The 17,810-nt window shown below is 38.2% G+C and overlaps 1 protein-coding gene across 2 annotated transcripts in view; it reads right to left on the bottom strand.

The window, feature by feature from the left end:
- GRIK2 (glutamate ionotropic receptor kainate type subunit 2) overlaps positions 1 to 17,810 on the bottom strand; it is a 394,781-nt gene that overhangs the window by 162,283 nt on the left and 214,688 nt on the right. For both annotated transcript variants that reach the window (XM_032184252.1, XM_032184253.1), the window contains exon 10: positions 10,697 to 10,810. In XM_032184252.1, coding sequence (XP_032040143.1) covers positions 10,697 to 10,810 — 114 coding nt within the window. The remainder of the gene's footprint in view (positions 1 to 10,696; positions 10,811 to 17,810) is intronic.

Below are 17,810 nucleotides of genomic sequence, written 5' to 3'. Positions count from 1 at the left end.
AAAGGAATTAATGAATAATTTCAGATGAATAACAAATTGCATGAATTCAGGAGGAAGAGAGCTGATTACATTGCAATTCTACAAAATTAAGTTCTAGATATTATAGGGGATCACACACTAGACATTGACAACAATGTCACACTATCAACTGAGAAAAGACCAAACTGATATCCTTGGGGTTGTTTTGAGTGCATGTTTGGATTAGAAGACCTATAGAGGATCTTTCCCATCAAAATTGATCTTTTTAAAATTTATTTTTGACACTATGAAAGTTTGAGTTGCTGTACTCCATTCAGTTTTGAATACTGCACTTCAATAGAAACATGAACCAAGATCTACAAAAAAAATGATGAGGAATGACCAAAAGAATAAAGTGTGTTTTTATTATTATTTAAGGAAGAATATACTGATGGAAGAGTGATCGAAGTTCTTCAACACATACAAAGAAGAATCAGAGAAGTTATTTTCTGTATATGGGACAAGAAGTAATGTCCTTAAACCCTTACAAAAAAAAAAAAAAAAAAAAATCAGGTCAGATTTTTAAGAGAAACTTTCTAATGGTAAGTATAATTAAGTGCTACAGTAGGTTATCTAAGAATTTGGACAGTGTTGCTAGCAAAAAAAGAGGAAATAAACCAGCTACCTGATAAACTGTTTTTGCTTTGGAAAGAAAATCCATCATCCAATAAACGAAACACTAACAATTAAAAAGCTGTCAACTTCAGATGTTAAGTTCTGTGGTTTTGGAGTGTTCAAAATGTCTGCTATTTCTTTACCAATAAAGCGGTAAAGAAATCACTTTTTTATCCACCAATCCTAATAGTATATTATATATACTAATAGTAATTATATATATTAATATATAATATATATAATATAAACTATAATATATACTATAATACACTATATATATTTTACATATAAACTATTACTATTATATACTATTACTGTATCGGTAAAGAAATCAACTTTAACCATATACCAACCAGTACACCAACTTCAAATATATTTACTTCAAATAAATACTTCAAATATGAGTATTCTCATACTCAATAAAATTATTAGCTACAGTTTAAATTATAACATTTCTAACTGAAGATGCAAAAAAACTTAAATGTGTGCTTTCCAAACAGGACAGCCAAGCAGAACAGCTTTTGTAGGCAATATGAAGTTCCTATCTAGCTTGGAATGCTCATGAACACAGACCCTAGACATTTGCTCTCTGAATTGCTCAGATATTTACTGCCACACATCCCCCAGACTACCTGGAATCAATTTTCTTGACAATAGTTTTATTTCCTCCTATTCAATGCAATCCTGTATTACATGGAGTGGAATTTAAATGTGTGTGATATCAGGGAGGCAGTATAATTGTCAATGCATGTTTTTTATATCTCTTTTACTCAGGAAGGACAGATGGATTTTCTTCACTGAGTCATCCAGCTCATCCATACATTATTGCATATTTTCCTGCAACATCATTACAGTAATCCTCAATCACTTTATAGTCTGCTGATGCTGTTTTACACTTCATTAAAAAAAATAATCTTGTAACACTTTCTAGAACTAAGGGTTCCAAGTCCATATTCTTTGATTATCCTTTACGCTGACTAGCTTGGGTAAGGCTTACGATAGTCTCTATGCTACTATTTAATAATTATAATATTCTGTTATGGAAAAAAGTTTTTGATGAGAAGTATCACCAATGAGTCATATTAATACTCTCTTAATACTTTCACAACCCTTACTTATTGGTTCTGTTTTCCTTATAGTGTCTTCCACTGTCCAAAATATTTTATTTTTGCCTTCACAGATTTTACTTGCAATACAGTACATTTCCTCATTTAACTTTGACAGGATTCAACTCTGATTTATCAGAAAGTGTTTCGAGGGTGATAGCTCTTATGTATCCCAAAGGTTTTTCAGGTTCTTCTCTTTCTTCTCTAGCAATATACAAAGCACATTCCAAATACTGAATATAGTATTTATTTTGGACAATTCCATGCAAAGATATGCTTTATTTGTTCAAGTTTTAATTATATATTACAGACAAATATTGTCACTCAGGAAAGTGCCTACGCCCTAGATATATGACCACCATAGTTTCTTGGTGGATTATCACTTCCACAAAAATTTTTCACAAGGACAATTATCATCCATTTATAGACACAGTATTTAAGCTGACTACTTTTCAAAGACCAGCAACTGTTTGATACTTATTTTAATCTTGTTCTCTTGTTCAAAATCCTCCATTGTTAGTTCTTCAGTTATACACTTTCACATTCAGTATAACAGTTATTCACTATTAGTGAATTTGAATCATTAGTTTCTCCTTACCAGGGAGACTAGAGTTAAAAGACTGCCATACTTAATTAACAGTTCTGTCATATGTAAGGAATACACAATAGGCTTTCACAGTTGGCAGTCAAAATTCAAGTGGGAAAGATGAAGAAATCCGCTAGCTACAATCAATGTGATAAATTACTAAGACATCTTATTAGTCATTTAAGGCAGGATACTCTAATCAAGAAACTATTACACATAAGAAAACAGTAAAGTAGCCTTCCTCCAATATACTATTAAAGAAATTCACTATGAATATCCTTATTTTAAATCCTGAAGTTTACTTCCTAGTGTGACCTTTCAGGTCATGAAACACATAAATTACTGCCTGTACAAATGAAGCCATAGCTATTCTTTTCTGCAGTTTCACTCCTCATTTTGTCAGACTTCACTTCCTACGTAGAAATAGTTTTTGTTATTCTCCTAAAAATTCACTTTTAACTTTGGCCAGACTTGAAATAAATTCAACTACATCCCAGAAAATTGTACTAAGTTTCTATTCCAGTAAAGTAAAATGGGTACAAATAGATTCCCATTTCAAGCAAAACTACTTCACTCGATAAAACACAGAATGTGAAATCACTGAACTGTTGCAACACTGCAAACTGTACTAACATTTTTTTCAGCTGAATAGAATCATACTGTCTTCATGATACAAAAAGAATATGAAAGACATTATTAGTTCTTACTGTAATGGAAAGCAAAACATTATTTTATTATAATGTATCTTAAAATTTCAAGAGACTGGAGGAAAAACAAAAAAAGAAAAAAAAAGGGGTGTTAAAAACTGATCCTTGCAGCTATCAAACAGTATATTTTTATTGCTAACATTTTAGCAGAAAGTAATTGAAGCTTCAGAGAATTATTTGAAAAAACATTGTTTGGGATGATGTTGTAAACCTGGAATCCACAGAAAGTACTTCTCAGTCATTATCCTGAGATTTGCCATCCTATACAGCCATCCTACCTTCTGTTTGCAACCAGCCATGAGAAAAATAGCTTTGCTGACCATTTTATATGAAGTCAAACTTACTTTAACTTGTGCCAATGATACTACCTTTATTCATTACACTTATTAACCTCATCTATTTTTCCATTTATGCATGAAATACAAACAAGAACTGTGACTGAGCATATCTCTAAATAACTTGCAAGTCTGTAGGCACCAAAGGTTATTAGAAGTACATAGATGTTATGTTGGATCTCAGGACAAGGATATTGTTCAACCTGATCTTTGTTGTATTTTGAGCACATATAATATACATATACGCTTTACTTTTCAGCTAGATCTTCAAGAATTCAATCAGTTTTAAAGTATGCACTAGAGGCTGAAGACAAGAGCGGAATTGAGGCAGGGGTGGAAGTAAGTTCAGAAAAGAGAGGGTATAGACAGAGGATTTTGAGAAAGGTATGGAAGAGACAAATAGACACATATTAAAGAATCACATAAAAGTAGTTAGCAGTGACATTGTGAGCCTGGTGAGCTAAACTACCCCAGGCTGAGAGTTCTTTTCACAGAATCATCTAGGTTGGAAGAGACCTCCAAGATCACCTAGTCCAACCTCTGACCTAACACTAACAAGTCCTCCACTAAACCATATCACTAAGCTCTACATCTAAACATCTTTTCAAGACCTCCGTTGCCCTTTTCTGGACTTGCCGAAGCACCTCCATGTCCTTCTTGTAGCAAGGGGCCCAAAACTGAACACAGCATCCAAGGTGTGGCCTCACCAGAGCTGAACACAGGGGGACAATCACTTCCCTAGACCTTCTGGCCACACTGCTTCTTATGCAAGACAGGATGCTGTTGGCCTTCTTGGCCACCTGAGCACACTGCTAGCTCATATTCGGCCAACTATCAACCAACGCTCCCAGGTCCTTCTCTGCCTGGCAGCTTTCTAACCACTCATCTCCCAGCCTGTAGCACTGATTGGGGTTGTTGTGCTCCAGGTGCAGGACCCGGCACTTGGCCTTGTTGACCTTCATACAGTTGACCTCAGCCCATCAGTCCAGCCTATCCAGATCCTCCTGCAGAGCCTTCCTACCCTCGAGCAGATCGACACACGCACCTACCTTGGTATTGTCTGCAAACTTCCTGAGGGTGCACTCAATCCCCTCATCCAGATCATCGATAAAGATATTCAAGAGGACTGGCCCCAGTACCGAGCCCACAAGTGACTGGCCTCCAACTGGATTTAACTCCATTCACCATGACTCTTTGGCCTGGCTATCCAGCCAGTTTTTAACCCAACAAATCGTACACCAGTCCAAGTCATGAGCAGCCATTTTCTTGAGGAGAATGCTGTAGGAAATGGTGTCAAAAGCCTTCCTGAAGTCGAGGTAGACCACATCCACAGCCTTTCCCTCATTCACCAAGTGCGTCACTTTGTCATAGAAGGAGATCAGGTTTTTCAAGCAGGACCTGCCTTTCATAAACTCATGCTGACTGGGCCTGACCACCTGGTTGCCCTGCAAGTGCCACGTGATGACAATCACAGAATTGTCTAGGTTGGAAGAGACCTCATGATCACCTAGTCCAATCTCTGACCTAACACTAACAAGTCCTCCACTAAACCATATTGCTAAGTTCAACATCTAAACGTCTTTTAAAGACCTCCAGGGATGGTGACTCCACCACTTCCCAGGGCAGCCCATTCCAATGCCTAACAACCCTCTCAGTAAAGAAGTTCTTCCTAATATCCAACCTAAAACACCCCTGGTGCAACTTTAGCCCATCCCCCCTCATCCTGTCACCAGGCACGTGGGAGAACAGACTAACCCCCACCTGGCTACAGCCTCCTTTAATATATAAGGTTGCCCCTGAGCCTCCTCTTCTCCAGGCTGAACAAAACAAGATAATCTGCTTCATGAACTTCCTGGCACTGAGGTCAAATTAACAGGCCTATAGTTTCCCAGGTCTACCCTCCAGCCCTTCTTGTAGATGGGCGCCATGTTTGCCAGCCACCAGTCAACTGGGACATCCCCTGAGAGCCAGGGCTGCTGATAAATGATGGTAAGTTGCTTGGCGACTTCTTCTGCCAGTTCTCGCAGTACCCTCAGGCGGATCCCATCCAGCCCCGTCGACTTATGTACATCTAAGTGCTGTAGCAGGTTGCCAACCATTTCTTCGTGGATAGTGAGGGCCACATTCTGCTCCCCATCCCCTTCCACCAGCTCAGGGTACTGGGTATCCAGAGAAAAAGTGGTCTTGATGCTAAAGACTGAGGCAAAGAAGGCATTAAGCACCTCAGCCTTTTCCTCTCATCACTAAGTTTTCCCCCAACATTCAGTAAAGGATGGAGATTCTCCTTAGTCCTCCTTTTTGTGTTGATGTATTCATAAAAACAGAAAATGTTTTCTTTAACAGCAGGTCCCCCCTCAGCTTCCTCTTTTCCAGGCTGAATAAACCAAGTGACCTCAGCTGCTCCTCATATGTCTTCCCCTGTAGGCCCTTCACCATCTTCATAGACCTACCATTTCCCTGGGGAACCCATTCCAATGCCTGACTACTATTTCTGAGAAGAAATGTCTCCTCATTCTAACCTGAACCTCCCCTGGTGCAACTTGAGGTCATTCCCTCTTGTCCTATTGCTAGTTATCTGCAAGAAGAGGCTGATCCCCAGCTCTCCACAACTTCCTTTCAGGTAGCTGTAGAGAGCAATAAGGTCTCCCCTGAGCCTCCCTTTCACCGGACTAAACAACCCCAGTTCCCTCAGCCACTCCTCATAAAACTTGTGTTCCAGACCCTTCACCAGCTTAGTAGCCTTCCTCTGGATGTGTTCCAGGGCCTCAATGTCCTTCTTGTTGTGAGGGACTCCAAACTGAACACAGTACTCAAGGTTCAGCCTCACCAGAGCAGAGTACAGGGGGATGATCAGCTCCCTGGTCCTGCTGGCTACACTATTCCTGATACAAGCCAGGATGCCATTGGCCTTATTGGCTTCCTGGGCACACTGCCATCTCATGTTCAGGCAAGCATCCATCAGCACCCCCAGACCCTTTTCCTCTGCGCAGCCTTCCAACCACTCTGTCCCAAGCCTGTAATGTTACATGGGTCTGTTGTGGCCAAACTGCAGGACCTTGTATTTAGCCATGTTGTACCTCATCCCGCTGGCCTCTGCCCATCAATACTATCTGTCCAGGTCCCTTTGCAGGTCCTTTCTACCCTCCAGCAGATCAACACATCCCCCCAGCTTGGTGTCATCTGCAAACTTACTGAGGGTAAGTACATACTCACTATTTCAAATAAAATAATGCAAGTTTAAGTATCACTACGCAAAGTCAATCTGATACACACAGTATGTGGACTCAGACCTCTCCAATAGATAGATGTTAAAACATAAATATAATTGAAACATCCTAAGTTATTGAGTGAGTTTCTTACAGGATTTTGCAGGGATAGATCCTTGTCCCAGTATAGTTATCACTGGTCTAGAAGAAATTATAACGTGATTGCTAATGAAATGTGAAGATTATACAAAGGCTAGTTGAGTAATGAGTAATTAAGAGGACAGGTCACTAATACAGACAAGACTATATTCTGGAAAGCTGTAATTCTAAACAGCAATTAGGAAAAATATGAAAATTACCTATTAGTGGAATGTTTAAAGAAAAAAATCTAGGCAGCACATCTGGATACGATATAACAGAAGCATAGCTGGTTCAACTAGAATTGCTAAGATGCATTTTTTGATGAGGCACTAGTTTTGATATACATAAAAACAGAAAACGAGGACACTGGGAAGAAATGAAAGACTGGAACTCTACAAAACATGCTTTTACTTTAACAGAATATAAGAGTTTGATTAAAATTTTATAAAAAAAAAAGACAGACAACTAAGTGATACGCTCATAAACCTGTGCAAGAAAAAGCTGTGGTAAGACTACTGTTCTTCACATAACGAGAACTTGAAAGTCAATAACAAACATCTGAAAGTCAGTCACATTCTAAATATGTATCAGTTACATATTTTCAATTAGTGGCATAACTTAAAAAAGGTTTATGTTTTTTGTTTTGTTTTTGTAAATCGCCACATAAAAACAGATCTTACACATAATCAAAAAGTTACTCACCAGATGTAGTAATAGACCTTATACATAATGAAAAAGTTACTTACCAAACGCAGTAATACAGCTTACATTACAGAAAAGGTTAGACAAGGTTGTACATTGGCATTGTATCTCCATACCTATGAAAATTTATTCTAATCAGAATATGTTAGTAGCTAAAACTTCCTTATTAAAGAATAAAACAGTTGCAAAGTTCTGGTAGTTTAACACCAGTAGGTAGCTCAGCACCACCACACGGCTTTCTGACTCCCCCTCCTCAACATAACAGGGAGAAAAAATAAAATAAAATAAAGGCCATGGGTTGAAATAAAGACAAGGAGATTGCTTACCAGTTACTTTCATGGGCAAAACGGACAATATAAGGATATTCGCATAATTTGTTGTCTATGGCTAACAGATCAGAGCACTGAGAAATAAAAAGCAAAATAAAAACACTTCCCACTCGTTCCCCTCTTCTACCCGCTCCCCTCGAGCACTGCCAGGGGATGGCAAATTGGAGTTACGGTTGGTAAGTAATGATTCATCTCTGCCGCTTCTTCACCTTTATGCTCATCCCCTGCTGCAGTAAGGGGTCCCTCCCACGGGATGCTGTCCTTCCCAAACTGAGCCTGTGGGGGCTGCCCACAGCCAGCAGCTCTTCAAGTAACTGTTCCCACATGGCTCCATACCACAGGGTCCATATGTCAGTAGCAAACGGCTCCAGCATGGATCCTCCACGGTTTACAGCTCCCCCCAGAACCCCTGCTCCTGTGTGGGCTCCTCTCCATGGGCTGCAGCTCTGGCCTGGGACCTGCTCCTGCATGGGCTCTCCATGGGCCGCAGCCTCCTCCAGGCCACATCCACCTGCTCCACTGGGGGCTCCTCCACAGGCTGCAGCGTGGAGATCTGCTCAGCCAGAGCACGGGCCTCTGAAAAGTCTGCAGGGAACTTCTGCTCTGTCATCTGGAGCACCTCCTGCCCTCCTTCTGCACTGATCTTGGGGTCTGCAGGTCTGTTTCTCTCACAATTTCCTCTCTCCCAGTTGTTGTGCAACTGCTGTTCCACAGCAGTTTTTTCCCCTTTCTTAGATACGTTCTCACAGAGGCGCAAACATCATTGCCCTTTGGCTCAGCTTTGGCCAGCAGTGGATCCTCTTTTGGAGCTGGATGAAACTGGCTCTGAACTGACATGGGGAAGCTTCTGAATTCTTCTCATTCCACCTCTGCAGCCCCCCTTCTACCATAAGCTTGCCATTTAAGTCCAATAAAAGATGTGGATTATTTTTGGATATCTGCAAACTTACAATGGTGGTGACAGCCAACAAAGACAGCAGATGCACTTCTGGAAAATGTTTAATTTCTTGCAATTAAAATTGCTATTTTAAAGTTATGGTTTGGAAATTACTGAACATTTATTTCTATATAACTAAATACACGTAATTGTAAGGAAGTCAAAAACATCTCATTCACCACAGTGAATTTGTCAGTAATGGTAATGAAAAAGAAGTTACTTGAAATGTTTCTTCTGATCTATGATAAAATAATTAAATCTGATTAAAATTTTCAACTTAATTATCAAGCAATAACTCTGATGAAAATAAAAGTTGAATCATAAAATCTTTTAGGTTGGAAAAGACCTCTAAGATAATCTGATCAAATTTTAACCTAGCACTGCCAAGTCTACCACTAAAACACATCCGTAAAAAGATGTGCAGATGTGATGTTTAACTTCTTCCAGGTAACTCAATCACTTCCGTGGGCAGCCTGTTCCAATGCTGTACAACTCTTTCAGTGATTTTTTTTTTTTTTTTTTTTTTTTTTTTTTTTTTTTTTATCTAATATCCAGCCTAAACATTCTCTGGCACAACTTGAGGCCATTTCTTCTTGAACTATTGCTTGTTGCTTGGGAGAAGAGATGAGCCCCAACCCCACTACAACCTCCTATGAGGTAGTTGTAGAAAGTAATAAGGTGTTCTCAGAGCCTCCTTTCCTCTAGGCTAAATAACCCCAGTTCTGTCAGCTGCTCTCTACACCCTTCACCAGCTTCATTGCCTTTCTTTGGACATGCTCCATCACCTCAACGTCTTTTAGTGAGACAAAACTAAATACAATATTCTAGCTTTGGTCCCACCAGAGCTGAGTACAGGGGGACATTCACATGGGATTTCAAGACACACATTTCTGATATAAGTCGGGATGTTGTTGGCCTCCTTGGCCACCTGAGCACCCTACTGGCTCATATTCAACCAGCTATTGACCAATAACCCCAGGTGCTTTTCTGCTGGCCATCTTTCCAGCCACTCTTCCCCCACCTTAAAATGTTGCATGGGGTTGTCATGACCCAAGCACAAGACCAATGCTTATCGTTGCAGTACTTCATATAGTTGGCCTCAGCCCATTGGTTCAGTCTATACATATCTGTCTGTAGATCCTTCCTACCCTCAAGGTAGGAACACTCCTGCCTGTTGGTGTCATCTGACAACTTAGTGAGCGTACTTGATCCCCTTGTCTAAATCATCGATAAAGGTACTGAAGAGATCTGGTCCAAAACTGAGGCCTGGGGGACATCACTTGTAACCATCCATCAGCTGGATTTAACTCCATTTACCACAATTCTTTAGGCCTAGCCACCAAGACAGTTTTTTACTCAAAGTGTATGACTGTCTGAACTGCGAGCAACTAGTTTCTCCAAAAGAAGGCTGTAGAAAACAGTATCAAAAGCTTTACTAAAATCTAGGTAGACTACATCCACAGCACTTCTCTCATCCACTAAACAAGTTAGCTTGTCACAGAAGGAGATCAGGTTAGTTAAGCAGGGCCTGCTTTTCATAAACCCATGCTGACTGTGCCTGACCACCTGGTTGTCCTGAATGTGCCGTATGATGGCATTCAAGATGATCTGCTCCATAAACACTTCCTACTTTCCTTAAAGTATCATATTAAGTAGCAAATGAAAGCAATAAATTTTGTATGGCTAATAGCCAGACTACATTGTTTGAATCAAACAAGTTTTGTCCTCTCACATGGTGCTGAACTAAACTGTTTTGTCAATTATCCAAACATTTAGTCAATAATAAGGAAACTGAAATTACTCATCAACTGACACAGTTCTAAAAGGATAATTTACTTAAAATTTCGATGAGAGTAAATACCCAGTACCAACTTAACAAATGGAGTTCATTCATGACACAGAAATTGCTAAGTAACTATAACATATATTACAGACTGTTCATTACTGATGCAATTAGTATAGCATGTTCTTTCAGTTTTCCTGTATTTCTGGAAATGTAGATATAGTTGCTTACCAAGATGGTAGTAACAATTAAGGAGCGATTGGACAGGGAATCCGTGATGTTTGCTGGTTTTCCTTTCTGATTCTCTGTCATGTTAAGGCCACTCAGTGGATCCCAAGTTCCAACCTATAAAACAGTGTATTACTATGTAAATTGTGCATTAATTACATTTCAATGTCTAGAAAATAATGCTTTAAGGAAAAACAGATTGCTGCAGACAAAAAAAAAAAAGATTGGTAGCACTTATTATTCACCCCTGCTCCGTTATCTTTTGTCATTACATTGAAAGTCTACTTTTTTAATATATGATTATTATATATTATATGTATTATATATTATTAATCATATATTAATATATGATTAATATACTTCAGACTGTTTTGTGAAGTGTGACATAGGGGGAAAAATGATGCACGTAATGTCTACAGCCACGCTGAATACTTAATTTTCCTTTTAACTTTCGTACTTCAAGATAAACCACATTTGAAGATAACTCAGTAGTTGGGTGGAAATTCATTTGCAGAACATAGAGCATCCTCTCTACAGGAAGAACCAATCCTTTTTTCTCATCAGAGAGAACAGAGGGGCAAAAGATGTTTTCGTACAAATGTAACAGGGAAGGCTGAAAGTGAAATAACTGATTTCCAGATAAATGTTCAGTATATTTATCTTTTGACACTTTGTACCTTGAATTTCTTACTCCATTGAAGTCCATAGGATTTTTATGTAAGCCAGGGTTATGATTTAAGGTTCAGGTCAAGGACAATCTCATGTACTAAGCAGTAAGTAATGGGTCTTATGCTTATATCATTCATCTACAATTTCATCACAATAAAGTGAAAGCAGGCAAGCAACAAATACATCTGGTTTTAGACATCAGTTTTTTTTTGTATTACTACACTGTCTAGAAAATAAAAGCTTTTTTGTTTTTAGAAAATATTTTAAATATTACTTCAAATACTCAGCAACATTTACAATATGAGGTAAAAATTCTTTAAAATTGAATACAGACAGTAATTCAATAGTTCTGTGAAGTACCAGGTTTTATTGTGAAAATATGTATATACATATGAATGTATATGCAAAAAAAAAAAAAAAAAAAAAAAAAAAAGCTCCTGTTTATGCCACTTGCTGGTTATGTGTTGTTTTTGTTTGTTTTCTTTTTTCCCCATACCATTAATAAAGATATTAAATGAAACAAGATTTTACACTGCTATCCTGGACAATAGATTACAACTCATTTTGTCATCTATCTTTGTTCTATGTATCAGAGCCTAAGCAAGATTTCAATCCAGTTGTTAACCTCTCTATTCAATAAATGTGATTCTTTTTCAGTGACAAACTTTCATATTAAATGTATTAAATTCAGGTATGCGTTATCTCCTTGAAGCATAAGATAATTTGCCTCATGATGTGACTTCAGTGCAAACACTGATTGATTATGCTTTGAGTGATAATTTGCTTATTACACCAGATTGCCACAGTTTGGGATTTTTGCTGTACTGATTCATAAATAGTTGCAGTCTGGCCAGATTGACTGTCAGTAATTTTATTTTATTTATTTATTTTTTACCCTACTTTAGCAGCACTTGAATCATCAATTAATTTTGTAATTTTCATCTTCCAGGAAACTACCATTTTTGTCAGGATTTCTTATTTGGAAAAAGCATACCTGTTTTTTTGTTTGTTTGTTTGTTTTGTTTTGTTTTTTGATTGATGCCTCATTATGACCCCTCATTCAAGAGTTTCAGGAACAGGTAACTCAGGCAATCTAAGTTCTCAGAAGGCTTTTTTTTTTTTTTTTTTTCTTTTTTAAATGTGATGAGCAATTTCTCTGTCATCAATGAGCAATGGTTACACCTAAGATCTTCTACAAATATTTCATAATAATTCTCTTCCCTCCTCTCCAGAATTTTGGTTTTGTTTTCAAGAAATCATTTTTTGTCACAAAAAAAAAAAAAAAAAAAGAGATTGAAGTTGGAATTGTTGGGTTGGGCTGTTGTCCGTCACATAAGAAATAATTCTACCATTTTTGAGAAAAGGTTAGTTGAAATAATAGCTATTTCCAATATGGAAACATGACAAAAATATTGCAGATATAATTCTCATCTCTCCATCTTCCTCCATCCAATTAAATAAAGAAAATTGTTTAAGAATTCTAACTACATAGAGATGCTTGACAAGATGCTGGTTTGGGAAGAACATAAGGAACATAGGAAAGCTTCCTGAAGAAATAAGAAAACATAAAGAAAGGGAATGGAAAGAACAAAGAGATAGAGAGGGACATGTGAAGAGATATTGGAAAGGGAATGGGAAAGGTGGAAAGAACAATAGAGAGGGAAAAAGGTAAAGAGAGAAAAGGGTGAAGGAGGAAGAAATATTGTTTTTATGTGGAAAGGGTTTGGTAGCAGGGGGGATACAGGGGTGGCCTCTATAACCAGAGCCCAGCAGTTGCCCCATGACATTTCAGAGCCAGCCCCAACCAGCTCTGCCAAAGCTGAGCCAAAGGGCAATGATGTTTGCGCCTCTGTGAGAACGTATCTAAGAAAGGGGAAAAAACTGCTGTGGAACAGCAGTTGCACAACAACTGGGAGAGAGGAAATTGTGAGAGAAACAGACCTGCAGACCCCAAGATCAGTGCAGAAGGAGGGCAGGAGGTGCTCCAGATGACAGAGCAGAAGTTCCCTGCAGACCTTTCAGAGGCCCGTGCTCTGGCTGAGCAGATCTCCACGCTGCAGCCTGTGGAGGAGCCCCCAGTGGAGCAGGTGGATGTGGCCTGGAGGAGGCTGCGGCCCATGGAGAGCCCCCACAGGAGTAGTAGGTCTGGGGGGAGCTGCCACCTGTGGCAGACCCCTGCTGGAGCTTCTGTGGTATGGAGCCATGTGGGAACAGTTACTTGAAGAGCTGCTGGCTGTGGGCAGCCCCCGCAGGCTCAGTTTGGGAAGGACAATATTCCATGGGAAGGACCCCACGTGGAGCAGGGGCAGAGAGGGACTGAGAAGGACTGGCAGAGATGAAAAAATTAGGGACTGACTACAGCCCCCGTTCCCTGTTCCCCTGCACTGCTCAGAGCAAGGAGGTGGTAGAAGAGGGTGGACAGGGTGAAAGTGTTTTTAGTTTGCTTTTAGTTGCTGACTGTTTTGGTCTGCTAGCAATATGTAATAAATTTCATTCATCTCCCTATGCTGAGTCTGTTTTGCCCACGATGATAACTGAATTATCTCCCTGTCCTTATTTCAGCCCTTAAGCCCTTTTCATTCTTATTTTCTCCCCCTTTCCCTTTGAGGAATGGGAGTGAGAGAGTGGCTGTGGAGGAGTTCAGCTGCACAGCGGGGTTAAGCCACCACAGCAGGGAGAGAAGGATTTGGTAGAAGAGTGCAGGAAAAAATGTGTATGATGGGGAGATGGAGCACAATGTGAAGGAAGGGGAGGGAGAGAGAAAGAGAAGTGAATGAGATTCGGAAAGGGAAGGGATGGGGAGGAAAGGAAAAACAGAACTCTCACATGAAAGAACTGGCTAAAATATATTCTCTCTACTGGTAAGCATAATAGTGTTTGCGTTTTTTCAGAATAAGCGACTTTTTTTCAAAGACATTTTTAGTTCAGGTTGATTTCTCTTTCTTAGTAAAATAACCTATAAGAACCAAATACTAAGCAAATCAGGCTATAACTTAAGCATATAGCTTAAGTTTCCTTAATGGAATCATCATAGAATGGCTTAGGTCCAAAGGGACTTTAAAGATCGTCTAGCTCTGACCCCCCTGGCATGAGCAGGGATGCTACCCATTAGATCAGGTTGCCCAGGCTCTCATCCAACACCTCCAGGGACAGGGCATCCACTACTTCTCTGGGCTACCAGTCCATTTTTCTGAGCCACCATCCTTCTCCTAATCTGCTATCACTACACCCTACAGTAACTGCTCTGCTTTTGCTTATATGCATCTTCGAACGTATAGCATTCCGCGTTGTTCTTTGCCAACACTTTCCCAACTCCTAAACTTTTCTAATTATAAGTAATTCTTACTGTTCTTTCCAAAGCTTATCAGAATATTTTGTTGAAGAAGTAATATTATCACATCCCTTTAGAGTCAAAATGCACCACAAAGGCAGTGATAATGCTCCTTTTCTCTGAGCATTCATATACGTAGCTCAAGCACACATTGGATGTTTTAAAACATCCATATCCTTTTACTACGGTTTCTGTTATGGTCTCTCACATACATTTTTCATTATTACTACTTCCCAAGTCTGTGTTTTAGATTACTGTATTTTCTGTTGAATTTTATTTTCTTCACATATTTCTAATCTCTGTAGACTTTTTTTTTTTACTTCTGTATTTTCAGCGGGTTATGTATTTCCTAATATATTGTCAACTAAGAATTAACATGCTTTTGTGTTTCTACCTTTACATTGATATGGAAGGTAAAACAGACATAAGGCAGATCCAGATGGAAGATACTATTCCTTTAGCCCACTACACATCCATGATGCAGCATCTTACACTAATATTCTCCTGGGAAATTTCCAGTCCACATACTTATTAACAAAAAATTGTTAATGAAGTCAACTTTTTTTTTTTTAGTAAAGTTGTGAAGTAGTATCAGATATGTCACTCAAATGCAAATATATTACACTGTCTCAATTCCTTTAATTGTTTTGCATTTCTGCCAGAAATTAAGTATACTGTGAAGATTTTATTTTCCCAAAAACCCATGCTGCTTGATGGTTCTCAAATGCTGCCTGACATCCATATAGTCATCCTATATTTCAGAAACTTCCTTTTCTCATTTTCAACAGCTTATCACTTCCTTATATGCAGACTCTTCAGCCACTAGTGACTTATTCAGCTATTGCCATGTCATAAATTCTTCCATTTATGTTTTCAGTAAGGAAGACAGGTTATATTGTTCTTATTGTTCTCATAAACAAAACATATTTGTTTTGCAAATTTAATCACAATAATACACTGTCTTTCCTTAACTTTGCATAACACCCTTCATGGAATATATCATACATAATAAGACATTTTAATATCCAAGCATTGCTTCATGTTTTAAAATATAGTTTAATTCTATAATCACAGGTTTTCCACTGGACCTTTTTGAAAGCAATATTACCTATTTAATTGTTCCAAAGCAAGCTCACACCTTATGAACTTCTTTGAAATCTTCCTAATAAGTAAACATTAATATCCCAAAACAAATATTGGGAAAGAAAAAAAAAAAGTAAAAAGGAAATAGAACTCTGCAGCATAGTGGTTTCCCTTAATTTCTCATTTTATTTGTCAGTACAATATTGCCTTAGGGCAATAGAGGATAAAACTTTATCTGAAGATGAAGGAAAGCATGATGTTTACAGAACACAGAAAACCTCACCTAAATACCAACCATACAGTAAATAAAATGTAAAAACATTGCCCTGCAGATGGAAACCTTTGTCTGCTGATCATAGCAATGCACTAACACTGACACTGCAGCCTCCTGTATTTCCTCTCTATACCAGGTTGGCCAGTGATGAAGGGAAACATGATCTTTCTTCATATCACTGTGGTAGGCCAAATAGATGTGGGTGTTCCCAAGGCCGTTAGTTCAAATCTCAACAATATTGGGATTCAAAAAAGAACACTTTTCAATCTTTCAATCTCTCCCTCTATCTGTGTACAAGAAAAAAATCATGTCAGAAGATAGACAAACCTGTCAGGCTGCTTATTCTTAATTTTTAATGCCCCTTTACAAATAGAAAACTTGTACTCCGAGAATAGAAGTTTTCTTAAAATACAGAGAAAATCCAAAATTATTTTATTTCTTTCTTTTTCAGGCAACTTTTCCCAAATTAGTAAGATACAAAGAAAATACAAATACTTATACCTAAATGTTTAATCACAGGTGATGGGATTGGAACTGTATCTAAAAGCTAAACTCAATATAGATCAAACTATATTAATGCATGTTTCAAGGTCCAACTGTCTACTCCTCACCAGGTTCTCTCAAAACTATGGATGTGACTAGAAGCATGCAGTTAAGAGGCTACTGTCAAACCCCAGATTAGCAGCTTTTACTAGAAGATTTTGAAGCCAGGTATCAGGCAGGGAACAGGCATGCTACATGTAATACATTAAATATTTTTGAAAGCCTGTACATTTTAATACCTTTACATGGAGTCTCAATTTAAAAGTTGATGTTAAATTCCTGATTTATTTTTTAAATGGGTATTATTTGTATGATGTACAATGGCAGCATGAAAATTTATTTGCAGCATTAGAAGTCATTTTTCAAGTCTTGTTTCCTGAAATTAGGTTTAAGAAGTAGGTATGTAGAAAATGTATGCTTTTCAGGATATTCTAAGGATTCCTCTAATATTTTTCTCTCAGGTCTGTCTCATATTTCAAGGCAGATCTTCTGAATCCAAAAATGTTATGGTTGTGAACATTCAAATTTGAGCACCTAGGTATTTAGCGCAGCACTTCCACTTGACACCGAGGTGAAATGTGCTTGGCAGGTCCCCTTGACTCTCTGAAATCTGACTGAATTGAACAATGTTTATCCATTTGGTATGGCATTGTCTGAAGAAAGTCACACTAGCATTTGGGAAGAGCATCCTTTGGAATCAAACACCTAAACATATAGCCCTATTTTCATAAGCATCCAGAAACAATGAGCCATGGTAAAAGGAAGTATAGATCTGGAGTCTCCTACATTTTTGAAACGAATACTACTTATTTGGTGGAATTTGCTAGGTAATGACACAATTGTCTGGCAGGCGTGCATAAATACTAAGAGGAAAATTTGAATGTTTTTAATTTTAATGGTACTGAAACACATAACAAAATCACCACGGGGAAAAACATATTGCACAAAAAGTATTTAAATTGTCAGAACTAACGTTTCAGCTTTACTGCCTTCTAAGAAAAACAAACAAACAAACAAACAAACAAACAACCCTATACACAAGGTTTTTAGTCAGAACTATTTTTGAAAAGAAATTTCAAAACCAAATATATTTATTCCCATATAAAATTTCATTTTGTTGTAGATTGTATATAAATGTTTGCTTTTTTTTTTATCCAGAGGAGAAAAGAAAATAAGTTCCTTTTGTGAGATTGGGGTGGAGGGGGCAGGGGAGGGTA

Source organism: Aythya fuligula, chromosome 3, assembly GCF_009819795.1.
Source record: "Aythya fuligula isolate bAytFul2 chromosome 3, bAytFul2.pri, whole genome shotgun sequence".
Taxonomy (NCBI): domain Eukaryota; kingdom Metazoa; phylum Chordata; class Aves; order Anseriformes; family Anatidae; genus Aythya; species Aythya fuligula.
The sequence above is the reverse complement of the archived record's forward strand: the minus strand, read 5'-3'. Positions and strand labels throughout refer to the sequence as shown.